The 17,142-nt window shown below is 38.6% G+C and overlaps 1 protein-coding gene across 13 annotated transcripts in view; it reads right to left on the bottom strand.

The window, feature by feature from the left end:
* The window catches only part of FOXN3 (forkhead box N3), a 138,217-nt gene that overhangs the window by 19,423 nt on the left and 101,652 nt on the right, over positions 1-17,142 (bottom strand). For 8 of the 13 annotated variants that reach the window (XM_068192631.1, XM_068192638.1, XM_068192640.1 and 5 more), the window contains one exon: positions 7,500-7,565. The exons of 2 other annotated variants lie outside the window; for them this stretch is intronic. In XM_068192631.1, coding sequence (XP_068048732.1) covers positions 7,500-7,565 — 66 coding nt within the window. The remainder of the gene's footprint in view (positions 1-7,499; positions 7,566-17,142) is intronic. 3 more of the 13 variants (XM_068192637.1, XM_068192639.1, XM_068192641.1) reach the window with 1 other exon arrangement.

Here is a 17,142-nt window from a genome sequence, read left to right as displayed (position 1 = left end):
TCAATGACCAGAATAATTTTAAATAGCATTTTGCTATTTATAATTCCCTACTCTGTACACTTTTTCCTTCATCGCTAGTTTATGAGGAATCGATCAAACCTCTTTCACTCGGGGGACAATGTAAGGCTTTCTCTGCTCCAATGTTCTGGTTTGTAGATACTGTAGAGGAATGTTATCATGTTAAAACTCAAAAAGCTGAATTTCTTATTAAATTTGTTTCAACAGCATAACTTTGAGATGGTTGAAATACCAGTGTCATGAAAGAAAAGCAGTCTGCTCAAAGATATGGCTAACCTAAAATGTGAAGGTGACAGGTAAATTCAAAGCCACAGATAAATGTGCTGAATACTGAAAGATTGATAAAAAGACACAGTTTCAAATGAGCATGGTTATTCCAACAAACTTTTAAGAGGGACAGATTTTATGTTGCACTACATGGTATGGTTTCTCTATGTTTACAAAGTCTCATCAAAAGAAAGGAACCAGGAGTTTTGACTGAGAAAGATCTGGGAATTTTCTCTTCACTATGATACAAACTATCATTTTATACTGAAATTAAATATTTATGCATATGCACAGAATGTCAGTTAGCTATGGATACTGTCTAAATATACACTGTAAAACTGCAAAGCATACATACTGAAAGTGCTACTGCAAAAAGAGAGCAACAGGCTCCTTGATGCCCAAACTCTCCTTTCCCCACATTACCTAATTTTCCTTGTCTGCTGGCAGACTTAACTGATGTTTATTATTTTTCTTCTTCTCTATCCGTTATTGACAACTCCCATTGCTTCTTTAGAACATCTTGTTTGCTTCCTCACCAATTCTCAAAAATTAGCTGTCTTTCCTTCTTTATCTCTTCTGAGTTTCCTTTTTTTCCTGCACTCCTATGTATGTATACCTGTATCTATATCAAATACACTGCCAAGTCTCACAACTTAGGATTTCTATACATTGACACCCTCTCTGGAACCCATCCCTCATTTTCCTCGACCCTTTGCAGGTTTGTAAATCACGGAGTGCTAGCCAGGAAACATTCTCTTCAAAAGCTTCACGTCTAAAACATTCCCACATCAATACATGCATACCCATGCGCCTGCGCACACACACACACACTCTCTCTCTCCACATATTCCCTTCAAGAAGTAACAAATGTTTGTAAAAAGAGAAAACACAGAGGTTTGATGTCTTCTGAAAATATCCTCTAAAAGACAACTTGGTCTCTTGTCCTGCCTATGAAATTCCCTTCAATCACGGCCAGTCTGTGCCTCGTACCACCACTCACTGAAAGGCTTCAATAAGACTATTTCAGCTTGAAACAGCAGTGTCATTGCTACTGATTTTTGGTTTTGTTTCCTCAGACTCTCTGAATTATAATTCAGCAGAACCACTGCATCACTCAGACAAACAGAAAGGTTGTATGCAAGGGATCACTGAAGAAGGACACTGGACTATATAGTGTATCCTTTCAGGAAGTATATGGAACCATAAAGGAAAAAACCCACAACATCCAAACTTTCTGGTAAATCAGCTTCTGTAGCACTCTAAACCTAAAATTCTGTAGCACTCTAAACCGAAAAGCAGGATTAAAATATTTCAGTAGTAAAAGGTATTAATTTCTAGTTATCCACATTACCAGTGTGCCACCGTAAGATTGGTCTTTCTTGCTCATTCATCTCTACTTACAGCATTTAAAGCATCAAAACTGATCCTTGCAAAAAATAACACTAATTACTTAATTTTAAAAAGATTACGGATAAACTGCTATTACACTGTCCCTGGTACCCACAGAGTCTTCCAGCCTTTGTGCAGGCTGTATGACAGCGACTTATACTCAAGGAATTATTTCTACATCTTGGTGCTTTTGAAGGGTTGTGGATTATTTACTGAAATTATGTGGTGCTTTTATTCCAAAGATACATTTACGCCTTACAAGCTTTAATTATATTTCAAACCCATACTTTGAGATATTTATATTTTAGATTGAAGATTCAAGGTGTGGACGTAAGATAATTTACTCCAAGCCATATCATCAATCACTGCCAATCTGGATGAACACCTTACAGTCCTGACCCCTTTCTTATAATGCTTCTTTAACCAACAGTACAGGCAGGTTACAGGTTCCCAATTCCTAGGCAGAAGTGTGAAATGTAATTTACACCTTTTCTGTGCAAGTGCCGAAAGCCGTTTATGTCTGAGAAACTCAGCTCAAGAAAACAATGCAAGAAAACCTGTGCATCTCTTTGATGAAGGTTTGCTTTTCCACAAAATGTTCCCAGTGAAACACAAAGAGTCTGAAACAACAAAATCATTATTCACCTCTCAACTTTCATTACTACTGCTTTCAAGGGTCTACTCTGCTCTCAGGAAACTTAAACCCAGGAAACACTTTCATTGGAGTACAGTCAAACCATGTACCGACAATCTGCCCCTAATCTGCTGCATGAATGGGGAAATTATTTTTGGATCTTATGCTGCTCTGGTGGAATTTCACAACCTGAGCAGACTCAGCCATCTGAGTCTCCACTGGCTAACTCTGGAGTGAAGCAATGCATCCAATGTCAAAAATCAAGACTATGCTTCTGAAATTCTCCAAGGTGAAAAGAAAATCTTCCTTTTGTAGTGAACTTTCATGCTATAGTTTAACTGACAATAAAGTGAATGACATGTAGGAGAACATACCATAATCTGAAGTCACCAAGGCACTATGTTCACATAGTGTTAAAAGGATCCAACAGAAGCCCTTCAAAAATCCAGCGTTATTTTGTACCCTGTGCTCAGGGTCTGTAGGTGGAAAGTAAGTAAACGGCTACATGATCACTCCACAGCCAGTGTAGGACTATTTTAATCCAGAGCACGCGCTTGTGTGCACATTAGCTGAGTAGATTATTCCAACTATGGACTACTTTCATCACATTTCTCAACAGACTGCATCCCTGATCTCTTACTTGCAGGTATGTGCAAGTGAAGCAAGCTCCATTCTGGCTGAGATAAACACCTCATCCAAGATCTTCATAACAGTGTCAGAAAAACCATATCAGACTGGGTCTTTCCCTGAAGATTTGATTATCTAACAATTAATGTAGCAATTTGGTAATATTGAAATGCAAAAGAATGAGGAAGTAATGGATAGTCACCAGACACACCGACACTCCAAAAGCTCACTAGAAAAGGAAACTAACTTCTTGGTTAAATGTTGGCATGTGAAAGTTAAATGAAGTATAAGTAAGGAGTGAAATTTGTTGTCAATCAAGACAATTAACTGGGTAAAAAAACATGTTCTTTGTGTGACCTAGGAAATAAACATACACGTTATTAAACTGTCTAGCTCAAGGTAGCCAATACTTACCACGGAAGAATGCATAGTATTTACTGAGAAATGAATTTTAAAGAAGTGGAATGTGTGAGTGTATCCTGTGGGGCTACACTGGTTCTTTGCTGCTTCTGTCATCACATGGCACATGCATTGATCTCAGGGCTCTCTTCCCTGACCCAGCTTCTGTACCACAGAAGAAATCATTATAGACAAGAGGTACTGAGTTTTGGCTATTATCTGTCAGCTTCAGCTCTTCTCTGCCAAGCTTTCTTTCAGTACAGTGTTTAGCAGAATTCTTTAGATCAGGCTACAAGAACTGAAAGTAGGAAACTGCTGATGATCTATAGTGGATGGGACATCAGAAGTTGCCAAAAGCAAATGTTTTTTGCCAAATGTGTAACTTTATTAGCTATCTTATCCCAGGCACAAATTTGATGACATCTGCCCAACTTGTATTTACAGCTCAAGGACCATTTCATAGCTCGTAAATTCCATACTCCGTAGTCCTTACAAACTGCAAATCTAGGGTGCATCCAACAAGCCATTTATTCTAAACAGAAATTGAGGTGGGAGAGACAAGTGTATCCTGATAATCCTATCACACTTGTACTTTTTCTAAAAATATAATGAGAAGTACAGAGGAAGAAGTAGATAATACTTCATAAAAGTAAGCTTTCTTTCCAAATTTATTTCATCCCTTTAATGCCTTAATATTAAACATCAAAGTAAAACACGATAAAATCCCAACCAAAATCCAGCAATAGAAAGTTTGAACATTATGAAAATGTCTTTTCCTAGTTTTTGCTTTAATACAAATTTGTTAGTAAAAATAGCTTTATGAAACATTTTACTCACAATAATTTATCATTTTCTGATACCCAAAGTTAGGCTGGAAGCTGTCTCAGTTATAATAAGTGACTTGTCCATAAGCAGTACAAATAGAACATTGCATCTATCAAGTTTCATGTACAATAAAAATGTCCCAGCAAAACAGTATGCTCTGTTTTATCCTATTTGGAGAATTTCTGACTGTCATTAAGGCAATTTTTTTTTGTCTTCAATCATGTATATGTATCTTGCTCATACACAATCCATTTGCATTAGTTTAAAAAGCGAATTTCATTGAGGTACAATGTTAGAAGTGTAGAGGTAAAGTAGATCTCTTTAGGGAATTATTTCACCTTCCATCAAACTTACAATATATGTATCTAGTCTGGGTTTTATATGTTTTGAGACAAAGATTAACAAAGACTTCCAAATCAGAGAGACACTGGTTTCAACCCTGGAAAACCTATTTTTTAAGAAGCACCCAGCAAAACTCCATGCTTTTATCTTCCTAAACATCTCTACTGCAGCACTTCACTCTCCTATAAAGAACTACTCACAAAACCAGTGTTGCTAAGTTTTCTGAAGGCCACCACATTCTAGACAACCCAACCAACTGAGTAGTGATGAGCAGTTGGTCAGAAGGTGGATGTCAGAGCTGGGAAGACTCTCAGTTTCCTGGTTTCTACCCAAACCCTTTCTGTGAGCACTGTTTAATAGCTGTTTGCAGTATTAAACTTCATGCTGAGCAATGTACTCGCATTTGTGTGCAATTCACAAATTATACAGCAACAGGCAAAGGACAATACATGAACTTGAAGCTATGTGTAACAGCACTGAGAAGCTTCTTGAATTAAATTAGTATTTCCAGGATAATCCCTTTGACCACAGCACTAGCAGTAGCAGCTGTACACTAACACTGTCCCTTCTTTACTTGTCCCTCCAGAAAAGCAAGTGGCTCAAAGTTCACAATGACCTCACCAATTAAGAAGGTGTTGCTACTTACATGCTTCCAGTGACTTGAATCTCAGGAATTCAAACACGCTGCAAAAGCATCAGAACCTATCTCCTATTTTAATCATGGCAAAACATCATGGCTTAGCAAGACTCAGTAACATGCCCAGGACGCCACACTTTTAGGAACAGGGAAAACTATGTTGGAATTACAGCAAGTAAAATTCACTTTCAAGGCATCGGTAAGAATTGAAGTGCTGAAAATCTTTTGTACAAAAAGCAACTGTACAAAACTAACTCATGGACTTCACTGATTTAGTACCCATGAGTTCTAAACTGAGCTCTACCTTTTGTTCACCATCCTGTTTTCTTCTGTCCTCTCTCCAAATTAGATTCACAAGAGGGAAACAGGCCCATAAATTTGATGTAACTTGCCCAAGACGGCCCAGACAGTACTCAGTGCCTTGCCGGTCAAGATACAGTTTTCAGTGCAAGTCAAATTTTTTGGAATTAATATTCATGAACTGACTACTAATAAAAATCCCAAGTATTTGTAACTTCTGAAGGAAGCAGGTATTTCAATTGCTGTTTCTTTTCAAACACAAACCTACAAAGCCTGATGAAACACGACTTCAATAAACTGAAGCAGAAAGTATTAAATCTATGTTGCTACATGCTCTCTCTGAGCATATCACAGTATCTTATATGCTTTAACTCCTGGTGCCAGCTGGATTGCAGGTTTCAGTAGAAACTTGTACACAGCTGGCTACTTTGAACTTCTGCCTTTAGTTACAACTGATAAGAGTTTGGTCTGTGAATATACTGCAAGGTGTTAATAATTCAGAAACTGATTTCTGAATAGTTAGCCCTCTAACTATAATTGCATATTCCTTACTTATAGCAGCAATGTGAACAATCAGTTTTTACAGTCTATACAGTAAAACCTATACAAATACAAAATAATCCTAATAACAATATTTTACTCTTTTACTATGCCTTATTGTTTTTCTGAATGAAAACTAAAGGATGGTGGAATTGAGGTAAATGGTAACCAATGTATGTCAGATACCATTTCAAGGTTTCATATAAAAGTAAAAGCTGATTTTAGAATTCATTTGTGATTGTTAGCAGTGTTTCACATATGGGTGTGGAATTTTAAATGGTCATTTAAAACCAGAAAGCTAATTAATCAGTTACAAAGCATAACCTCCTCAATAATCTTTCCTTTTTCCTACCTACATACAGCAGGGATTGTTTGCCCTTTTACCATGCACAGCTCCTGAAAGCTGCTCAGGAGAGGAGGACAAGGACCACTCTTCTCTTTCTGGAACAGTTCCTTGGTACATCACGCTCTCCTGAGAGAAGCTTCTCAAGCAGCATTCCTCTGGCAGGGTCACAAAGCAGGCTGACAATAGCTTTCCTCAGCTGCATGGGAAATGCTTTGATGGTAATTGACTCTCTTCCCCAGGCAGAGTATCAAAGTGCAATTCAAGGCTTCCCTTGGAATTTGGAGTTGGTTGCCCAGGCTAGAACAATAGCAGTGATGCTAGACAGTCTTGGTAATGGTTCCTATTTTAACTTCTGCCTTTATTTTTCAGAGCTGCCTGTCACTTGGCATTACTACCACACTTGCTGACTAGCGATATGTTTGTCTTCTTGTATTCTCTGTTTTGTGCAGCTGTACTTCCTATGGATTCCTGTAATACCTTCACTGCAAGCTCTGAGGGGCAGGATGGTTCCTGCAGTATTTGCACAGCCCAGTACAGCGGGGGTCAAGGCCTCTTCAGTGCTCTGTTAATACACAGCATTAAAACCTTAGGTCTAGTCATAGAACAGGGAGAACAGTATTGGCAGGAAATGAGACCTCTCTTTGCTCCTTGTCACCTGCCTACCACCTTGCATTAGTCAGAGAAAAAAAAACCCAAAACAGGCAGGATGTGTGCAAGGAAGGAGCCGAAACAGTGCCCAAGTGAATGGAAAGTATCCAGATGGCTGTGGTAACTTACACGATAGGAGTCAAATCAAAACAAAATGAAAACAGAACCATATGCCACGTATCCTTCACTCTCTTGCTCTCTTTCTCTCTCCCCCTGCCTTTCTCCTGGCTGTTGCCCCAGGTCTTTCTATCAGTATGGATAATAGTATGTTACTCATTTAAGTGTATGTCATGAATAACAATAACCTCTCTTTTACATTAGAGATCATGGATTAATATTATTCATGTAACAAATGTAGTATGAACCACAAAATTATACTCATGTAAGGGTCAAGGAAGTGCAAGGGTCTACAAGGGAAGTTATATTTCTTTATTACGTCCTTTTTATCTGGTATGCTGTATACTTATAAAAGAGAATATTAATTTTATACGTCTATGTTGCTATATGCTATAGAAATATCTACTCACAACCTGCTTGTATCTCAGGGGGAGTATTCAAAAGCATCATGGCAGTGGCAGCATCAATGTCAGGATCTGGAAAAATCAACCAATAAATACATTATTTACAACTGGGCTAATCTTCTCACTCCCATTGCTAAACTACAGGTTCAACCACATCTCCGAGTGGAAAGGATGAGAGTTCACCATTCAGACAGCTTGCTGACTACACATTAAATTTATCCCCAAACTTGCACATGATCCCATTGTTACTATTAAACAGAGCGGTGATCTATGTCACTGAGCCATACTTATGCCTGTGTGTGCATGATACCTTTGCTGTTAGCCTCACCAATTCCTTCCTTTATTCTGTGGACAGTATTTAGATTTCATTACAAAGGATCTGTGAAAGCAGGTGCAACATCACAATTTGGAAGCAACAGAGAGGGATGAGCTGACAGCTGAGGAGTGGGAAAGCACAAGGAATACCTGAGCAAGTACAGAAGATGACACTTGGTCATTCCTATTTTTCAAGAAAGATTTCAGCAAAGTTTGAGAAAGTATTGGAAGACAAACTGCTGCAATTAAGAAAAAAAAAAAAGAAACTAGCATTTCATTGAAGCACCAGCTTATTTGCATTCTTGTCCATTGTCACTTTAATATAAGCAAAAATGATCAGCTGGCTGCTTTTATTCTTAAATTGGTTTCTGAATCCATCATGAAAAGTCAGCTGACAGATGGTAAGTTATAGAGACAGAACAAAATATGATCCTTTTATAACTATATTCACTTGCTTCACACACAACAGCTCGGCTGCTATGGAAATGCAGGTATCTATGACAACAGTAAACAACCCCACAACGGCCACTGAATAAGCTGAAAAGAACATCTGCCCCAGCAAAGCGTCCCAGCTGCCCTGGGGCGCAACTTGCTAATCGTGCAGTGATGCCGTGTGACAGAGAAAGCCGCCTCTGCCATGTCCAAATAAATGAAGTGTGCAATTGAAGCAGACATAAAAACGCACACCCTAGCTGACTGCTGCCTCTGTGCTGCTAAACGGAATGACTAATGAGTATGCATTTGTTGTTTGGGGTTGGGGGGGGGGTTTCAGCTTGTCACTATTTATACCAAATTACATGCCAAAAAAAATTATTTACTACTAATAGCTTCATGGGACTTTATTTTGATTATTATGACAGAAAATTACTTACCACTGTTAAAAATATCTGTATTTTTGATCTTTATAGATTCCAAAACTATTCCCAGTAATGTGATGTGGTATAAAGCCCTGTAATATATTAACAATACAAATGACGTAGATGGGATTTCAAAATCTGCTTAAGCCAAACAGAAATTCGCTTGACTGCAGAATTAATAAAAGGGACTTTTTTATTAGTCTAAGTATGTACTACTTTTCTGTGAATAGCTGCAAGCACTATTCTAAAGGCTACTACTCTATTATTAAATTGCTAAAATAGTAAACAGAGGAACAGTGTAGTGGGTGTCAAACTGAAGCTGAAGCAGCAGCAGCAGACTTAGTATAAAAAGGTGCCTGTGTCTTCTGGACAGGTCAACATTTCCCAAAGAAAAAGCAGCGTTACCACTTATGTTCCTCTTCAAGTCTGAAGATACCTCAAAAGCAGAATTCCTGCTGCAATTATGTATGCTGAAAGTGCCATTTCCCAACAGCATCATTCCCAAATATGTGCCATGTTGCAAGACTGGATCCACACACCACACAGCAAGTGCGTGCTTTCAAACTAAAGAGGAATAATCCATCTAATGTTAAAAAGTAAGACAAAAGAGCAAAGAAGCCTGAGAAAGACAAAACAAATTCACCAGAATTATTCCCTCTTTTTCATACCATAAAATCAAGAGATTTTTAACAGTTGAATTTAGCGTATCATAATTTCTACAGCCAACTTCAGCATTTATTTATTGGCTGGTCCTAAATTTTGTTTTGTTTTAGTTCAGTGGATGACACTGTAGTATGCAAATTTTGCTGCTGAAAGAATAAAAAGACACTACTAGGAAAAGCACATTTCCCGATGACTTTGGGTTTTGTTTGTGTAATAAACTCTGTGATTTAAGAAAAAATTTATGCAACCAGTTTCTGTTGGAAGGTGCATTCCTAGCCTTTGGACCACTAACGGTACCACAGTGTTTCTGCAATGACGTAAAACATGAACACGAGCTGCTCACAACACAGGACTGCATCTGCAGCAGCCGTCTCCCAAAGCATAGCTGTGTCCCAAGCCCATCCTGCCTGCTGTGTTTCGGTTTCTGCTGGTATTTTCTTGAAGAAACTAGTCAGCCATTCCATGATGCCTTGGCAGAGGTAAGAGAGCTTAGAGGCAGTGCATGAATGCTGGTGTCAGTAGCATCCAGGAAAATGTTCTTTTGGTTTTCCTAATGCAAGGAAAAAAGAAAAAGGAGGGACTGGTGCACAAGTGAGACAAGGGTGGAGGGCCAGCTGTCTGAGCCCACACAAAGAGGCAGATTGAAAAGCTGGCACATTCTTTTGCAGCACTGTCGTCCACAATCTGGAGGCATTCTCACGAGCAGTGTGTCAAGAAGAGCCAAGAAGTAGCCATGAGGAGCAGCACCAAAGGCATGGGACTGAAGGACACCTTTGCTGGGAGTGGCTCTTCTGGCTTTGACTGCTGGTCCCCACCAGTGCCCCCATGCTGATGGCCATTTCCCCACTGCCATCTTTCTGAAGTCTCTTCCACGTGGATGCTCCCATTTGTAGCTGTAAGGCCTTGCTTACTGCTGCATCCCCACCAGCTGGTAAGTGGATCCTGCCCTTTCTACCTGGCCTGTGCTCTTGAAGCTGTGGATTTCAGAACTGAGATCTCTGTCCTTCTTGAAGTCTGTGATCAACACAAAGGCTCCTGAAGTTATTAACAGTGGGTGGTTAGTGAAACATGATTGCAGGAACATCTTTCCCTAGGAAACCAGGTTAAAAATAACTACATACAAAGTTTTGGAATATAGAAAATTAAGTATTTAAATGAATGCATTATGGCTTCTTTTTTTGCTAATTCAAGTAAACGGTGAACTGACTGCATACATGAACTGTTAATTTTTTGTCAGTGGAAAGCAGATGTCCAGCCTTCCCTGTGAGAGAGGGAAGTAAGAACAATGAAGAAAAGGAAGGATTGTGGGTGTTGTACAAAGAAGTAAGAGTACGTCTAAGTCTCAAACAGGCAACATTGAAGAGTGTTAAGAAAATAATGACAAAAATTGCCAGCAGCCACAGTTCTTCCTAACAAACAACTGCAGTCCAGCTATACCTTGGTACTTCACGCAACAGTCTGAAGTTTCAGTGCTTGGTGCACCAAGGGTCCATTGCAAAGTACCAGAAAGGACCTGGAAGAAGCCTTAAGCACTTACAAGATCTTGTAAGGCATGAAAGGCATCAAGGGGCTGGATTTCTACTACAGCTGCAGCACCTCCCCTTGCACTGTTTTGGCCAGCATTGCTCTCAAACACAGAACATCTTTTCATGAAGATGACCAACAGTGGTACGAACCTCATGGCATTCTGTTTGCTGCATTTTAGATTCATGCCCCTTGTCAGCAGAGTCTTCAACAATGAACACCAAATCTGTAAACAGCACCTAGTTCTTTCAGTGAAAAAATAACCTACAATATCACTCTGGAATTACATCTATGCATATCGTCAAGACGCACTTTGAGCCAAATTTTGCTTTGCATGTTACTTGTATACATCAGAATCTGTCTTGCACAGACATGTGAAGTGGTGAAATGGTAGGCATGAAATATTCAGCATGAAATTACATACAAGCAATACAGAGGACAGCCCTCAGGTAGCAGACTATTCTAAAATTCACAAAAAATAATTAAAATCAGTCATGTACCTGAGAAAGCCAGATGTGACAGCTGTTCTTTTATATGTTGCGATCTCTGATCAGAGTTCATTTTATAGAGAGAGAGAAAGTGATTTGTAGTAATTAGTATTATTTTGATATTATTTTTAACTTTAACCTGGCTTCATCAAACCCTTCAAATCCATCCCCCTCCCTTTAAATAAAAATTAGGGTAACATAATGCCTTCTTGGTTGTGCAAAAAGAAATTTATCTTTACAGCCATACCATAAGGTTTTAAAGAAAACAGCAGCTAAAGCAGTTCAAAGCAACTATGGCCTGAATTTTCCAGCACAAATGCCTAGAGAGAGGCACTTAAGACGCACATTTAGGTATTAAGAAAATGTTACAGCCAACTGACGTAAAAAATGTAGTAAGTAAATAAACTGCACCATCTGTACACTACAACCATTGCTGTGTTATCTCATCAGGAAGGAATTTATAAGATCTTCTTTTAATTTAAAGTTACTCCATATAAAATAGAACTATTTTTGTGAATTACTTCACTTTACCATTCAGCATGCTAGTTTTTGGCCCATTCAACTTCTGCTTCAGCATCCTCCACTGCTTTTTCCCATTTATATGTTCCTAGTGTAGATGGAATGCCTAAAACCTAGTGCCACTGTACTCAAAAGGCAGAATTTCAGATTATTCCTTCTCTACAAATCAGTCTTCTAATCCCCTCCCTGCCTCACTTTCTAGCTCAGTCCATTCCTACTTTTTTTTTGTTAGTTTGATTCTTTGATATTTTCAATTTTCATCAGTATTAAAATGTGCAAAAGCAACACTCTCTTCCATCTTTATCTTCAGGCTTATTAAACTGCAACAGAGCGAACAGCAGCTTGCCCCTGTTTAACTTCTCTGTTAAAAGACGTGTCTTTTCCCTTCCCACTTCATGATGGTTAACCTTGGTGTAAGTCAGGTCAAACACAGAGAATAATGAACAGATTGGAGGATTTTTCCCCCCGTTTGCTTTTTTTTTCTTTATTATATTTTTAAATTTATTTTGCCTAATGATGGAATAAGAATATAGCTGTTAAAATAAAGTGGAAATGTGCAAGACAGAAAGAAATACCTGAAGAGAATTGTAAATACTGTAACTCTGTCAAAGTCCTTGGTGTGGGATGCCACTGAGTCCACTTCTGAAATATTTAAGTAAGGTTGAGAAGTTCTCTTAAAATAAACAGAATACTTGTGGAAGTGTACTGTAAACCAGTAGAATTCAGAACCAAGATCTTGGGAAGAAACAAGAAATTATATTCATTATCTCAACAACAGTGCACGAAAGACCAAGCATGAGAATTCTGGAAGCTATACAATAGAGGCCAGGAGGAAGCAATTTCATTAGTAATGCCAAGACACAGTGGAGCATCTCACACTCCTTTAAACAGATCTAGTATGAGACACAGAAGAAGAAAGGCACAGGTCTAAATGAACTAATAATTTTTCCTATTTAAGTTGATTTCCAGCACTGCCAAGTAAGCTATGGCACAGGTATTGTAAGAGGTCTAATTTAAAAAATACAGAACTTTTCTACCAGAAACCTTCTTCCTGCTCCTCTATTTTGCTACATTTGTATTGTCATGAAGCAACACATATGATTTCCATTCTCTAACAATACTATTTTATCAGCTGTAAAACTGTAAACCAAACATATAGTTACAATGTATTCTTGTTAAAAATACTAGCTTTAATAAAAAGAATGATAGTAGAAAGAGTTACAGTAGGTCTTATACATGCACTAACTCCAAGAGGTTCATCTATCATTCAGAAAGCTGTGGGAAACCAAAGCATCCTAACTTTTCATCTCAGGAATAAAGATTGAAATCATTTAACTGTTAAAAGACAGACTCACAATACTGATAGTCATTTTACCAGGGCAAAATAAAAATATTTTAAGAGACACCTGACTACAGAGAGATGAGATATACATCTTACATATAGAGATGATGTATTATAGCATATACTCTGCTTAAAAGCAGGGTGGAGATTTTTGCTTTGGTTTTGTTCCTTTATTTTAAAATTGTTTTTTTCATTCTGATGTACATTACTGGCAAGCTCAACTTTCAGTGCAGAAGGGCTTTAAAAAAAAATTACCAATCACAAAGGCAACACTAAAGTTTTTTTGACTCCATCCAGCCTGTGCAACTTGTAGTACAGAACAGAGAACATCAGCTAGAGAAAACACTGGCCAGTGAGCTAGCACAGAAGAAAGAAACAATGTGCTATTCCATCATGTACTTACCTAATTTTTGATCAGGAATTTCAACCATCTTCTTGACTGATTGCTGCAGCCTCAGCTTCTACAGTGGAAGATGTGATTATGAGGGCTGTAACTCCTTGCAGCCTTACAGGTTGCAAACTTTTTTTTTTTTTTTTGACTGAAGAATACACATAAACACACATGCTCTTTGTACCCAGTTATGCAGATGTGTGTTATCTCTGGGACATCGAGGTCATCATTGCTCAAGCTTTTGTAATGTCCCTGCTGCTAACAGTAGGTTTCTCTTCCAGCAAAGTGGGAGGATGGCCAGCAGAGGAAGTCCTCTATGAAACTGTGACCAGGAGGCAGTCAGTCCTCTACAAAACTCTGACCGTTTAAAACCAAATAAACCATTCCCTATATTGTCCCATACCAGTGTTTTTCGAAGCACTCATTTCCTTCTCACTGTTATTTCAAAATATATTTGTGTCCACCAGGCCCTGAGAACCAAGTACCTCTTTCAGTGCAGCAAGCACAGGACGTGCCAGCTGGAAAAGACCCGATGCATTTCCCTTAGCCTGAGTGACCCTTGAGGAAATGTCTTCAGTCCCCCTGCCTCCTTCAATCACTACAGTTTCCTGCAGTTCTGCCAGAAAAGGTGGCTTCTGGGTACTTTCACCACAAGATGAGTCTTCAGGAGGGCTTCACCCAAATATTCCAACTGTTGGAATGACCATGGCACAATCCACGCCAAAAACAAAGCGAGGGAAGGCCTGGGGAGGTGAACATAAATTCCCCACTGGTTTCAGGATCCAGAAAGCAAAGGGGCAAATATCAGATAAACATGACAACAGTAGTGAGAAGGGTATTTCAGGGATTTAAAAAAAAAAAAGTTGCTGCTAATGATGACAAAAAGGTCAGGCATGTGACACTGCCAATGAAAGCAGTGTATATAGCATAAGAGCCAAATGCAGTCTAAAACCAACATAAGAGCAGAAAAGATGAACAAAAACTCCAGCAGCCAAAATAGCTGTGTGCTAATAACACAGGCACACTGCCATAATGGAAGAGGAACTCAAAGCACTAGTGCTATTACAGGAAAATTCACAAACGGGGTGGAACAGAATTATTATTGAAACAGGTGTCAAAAGGTCTGTGCTTTTCAAAGAAAACACAGATTTTATATTGTAGGACACTGTTATGCAATAAAGAAAGAGCAGACTTTGGAAAAAGAATAAAAAAGAAAATGTTTGGAAATGCTGTGCACAGATGGTCAAAGAAGATTTCTAAGAAAGAGACTCTGGGTCTACTCTTGACTTCTTACACCAGATATAGATCTGGATAGAGCTCTGCATCATTAAAGAAATGGGAATTACATCAACAAGGGACACTAACTTCACAGTGCAGATTGGAGAACAAATGCTATTAACCACGGTAAGACCAGTTATTCCTGGATGTGACAGCTGACAAGTTTCTTTATCCATGTTGCTGAATGAACAAGAATAGATTCTATTCTGCTCTTTATGTTAAATAATGAGGATGACTTTGGAACAGGCGATCATGAAGTGATTCAGTTTAGATTAAGTGGGAAGGATAACAGCAAGCCTATTTTTGTTTAAGATCTATTATTTTGAAAGAGCAAGTTCTGATGAACTAAATGCTTCTTGTGGAACCTCTGGAAAACAGACTGGACTGAGGAACTCTATACCTCAGCCTGTGGAAAGCTGCAGTTTCTGCAAGTCACTGCTCCAAGACCTAGATCAAACCTGTATCCAGAGAAAAGCAGGGAAGATGCACTCCTTGAAAATAAAACCACAAAACCCTAAAAAAAGAAGCTAGACAACCGAACCAACATGAAAACTGACTTTACGACAGAAAGCAGAGAGCTTGGCTTGCTCAGTTAAGCAAAACAAAGGCAGAGAGGAAGTAAGACTATCAATATGAGGTAAGCATGGGATGCAGGGGTAAAAAGCAAGGTAGAAGAACTATTAAGTTTAAAGATAATTTCAGTAAAACAACACTGGCTGAAGACAAGACTGGCAATCAGAACACTTCTAGTAAAGTCTTCTAAAATGAGCTGAAACAAAGCAGAAAGTCTGCATGTGAAGTTTCAGAAGTATTTACAGTGCTGCTCACAATGTGACCCAGGAGAAGGGACCCTTTGGAAGCTGCCTTGCAAATTGCTTCTCTAGGGCAGGTAAGCTCTCTGCAAAACTATGACAGAGATGGAAAGAGCACAAAACACAGTCATGAAGAAACTATGCCAGTGAAAGCCTAGTTGCACAAAGGCTTAACTCCATAAACCTGCAGAAGCACCAGGATGATGTCTGACAAGTACATGGAGATGCTAAGGTGCTGAGGACTTCTCCAGTTCTGTGGATGATGTCTGAGCACTCTCCACAGGGACTGATGCTCAACATGGCTGGAACAAGGTACTTTTCTGCTTCTCTGAAGGAAATCAATGGAAGAAGACAGTAACACTGCCATCATCTGAAAAACTCGTTCTACTCTTCCTGCAGTACTCCTTTTAAACCTCTTTAATTTTCAAATAAAGGAAATGACAGAAGAGCAGGAATCTAGTATTTAGGGCCTTTTGACTTTTTTTGCCAAAGAGCTTCTCAAGTGGGCTGAGGGATGAAACTCAGGTCAATGGTAAGGCAGTGCAGAAAATATCAATACCATTTTTGAAGGATTATTATCATGAAGTATGAAAATAAAAATAGGCTTTGAAGATCCTGGAAGTCTCACTGCAGATGTCTACAAGATAACCCATGGAGTAGCAGAATTACTTTCAAATTACAACAGTCAATACTGTGAAACCACACTGGCCTGTCTAGTGAAAGCTTCTGGTTAAAGCAACATGGTGAATACAGGCTGAACACTGAAGAGACTTTACAATGAAATTAGTCACCCTTAGGCTGGGGCTTTAACTTAACTTAAACAGCACACATAAAAATAGGAATTATTTAAAAGAACTGCAACACCATTTGTTTAGACTGAACACTGCTTCCTAATTATCAAAGGGTTTTTTTTTTTTGTTTCTTACTTCCATACTTCACAGAAAAGATTTTGTGGAAGATATGCTGCAAACCTGAAAAAACATATCAAACTTGTTTTCATTTATATTTTCCTTGAATTCAGTTGCATATGCATGTCAGATATTCCACTAAGCACTTTGCTAATTTGGCATCATCTATGCTATATACTAGCAAACATGTAAATTCAATATTGTCATCATTGGCATTTTTACTTACACATTTCAAAAGCAGAGGAAATATGAAATATTAGGAACTGAAATGTGGTGAGAGAGTAATTCATTTGACAGTCAAGAGAGCAAGCACTAAGAGCAAGCACTAAGACAAGACACTGCTGCTCAGTCACATTTACAGGCCCCCTTCGATGCTTCTAACTTGCCAAACTGCTACCATGCAGCTCCTTTCTAGCCAAAATGGTTGAAACAACCTTTTACTATTATCTATTACATGTTGATTAATTTAATTAAAATTAATTTAATTAAAATGAAGGAGACACACAGGATTCCACTTCTGCCAACCTCTGATTTGCTATGAATGATCCTGTT

The sequence above is a fragment of the Anomalospiza imberbis genome, chromosome 6 (genome assembly GCF_031753505.1).
Source record: "Anomalospiza imberbis isolate Cuckoo-Finch-1a 21T00152 chromosome 6, ASM3175350v1, whole genome shotgun sequence".
Lineage (NCBI taxonomy): Eukaryota > Metazoa > Chordata > Aves > Passeriformes > Viduidae > Anomalospiza > Anomalospiza imberbis.
Note: the sequence above shows the minus strand (reverse complement) of the source record. Positions and strands in the feature narration are given on the sequence as shown.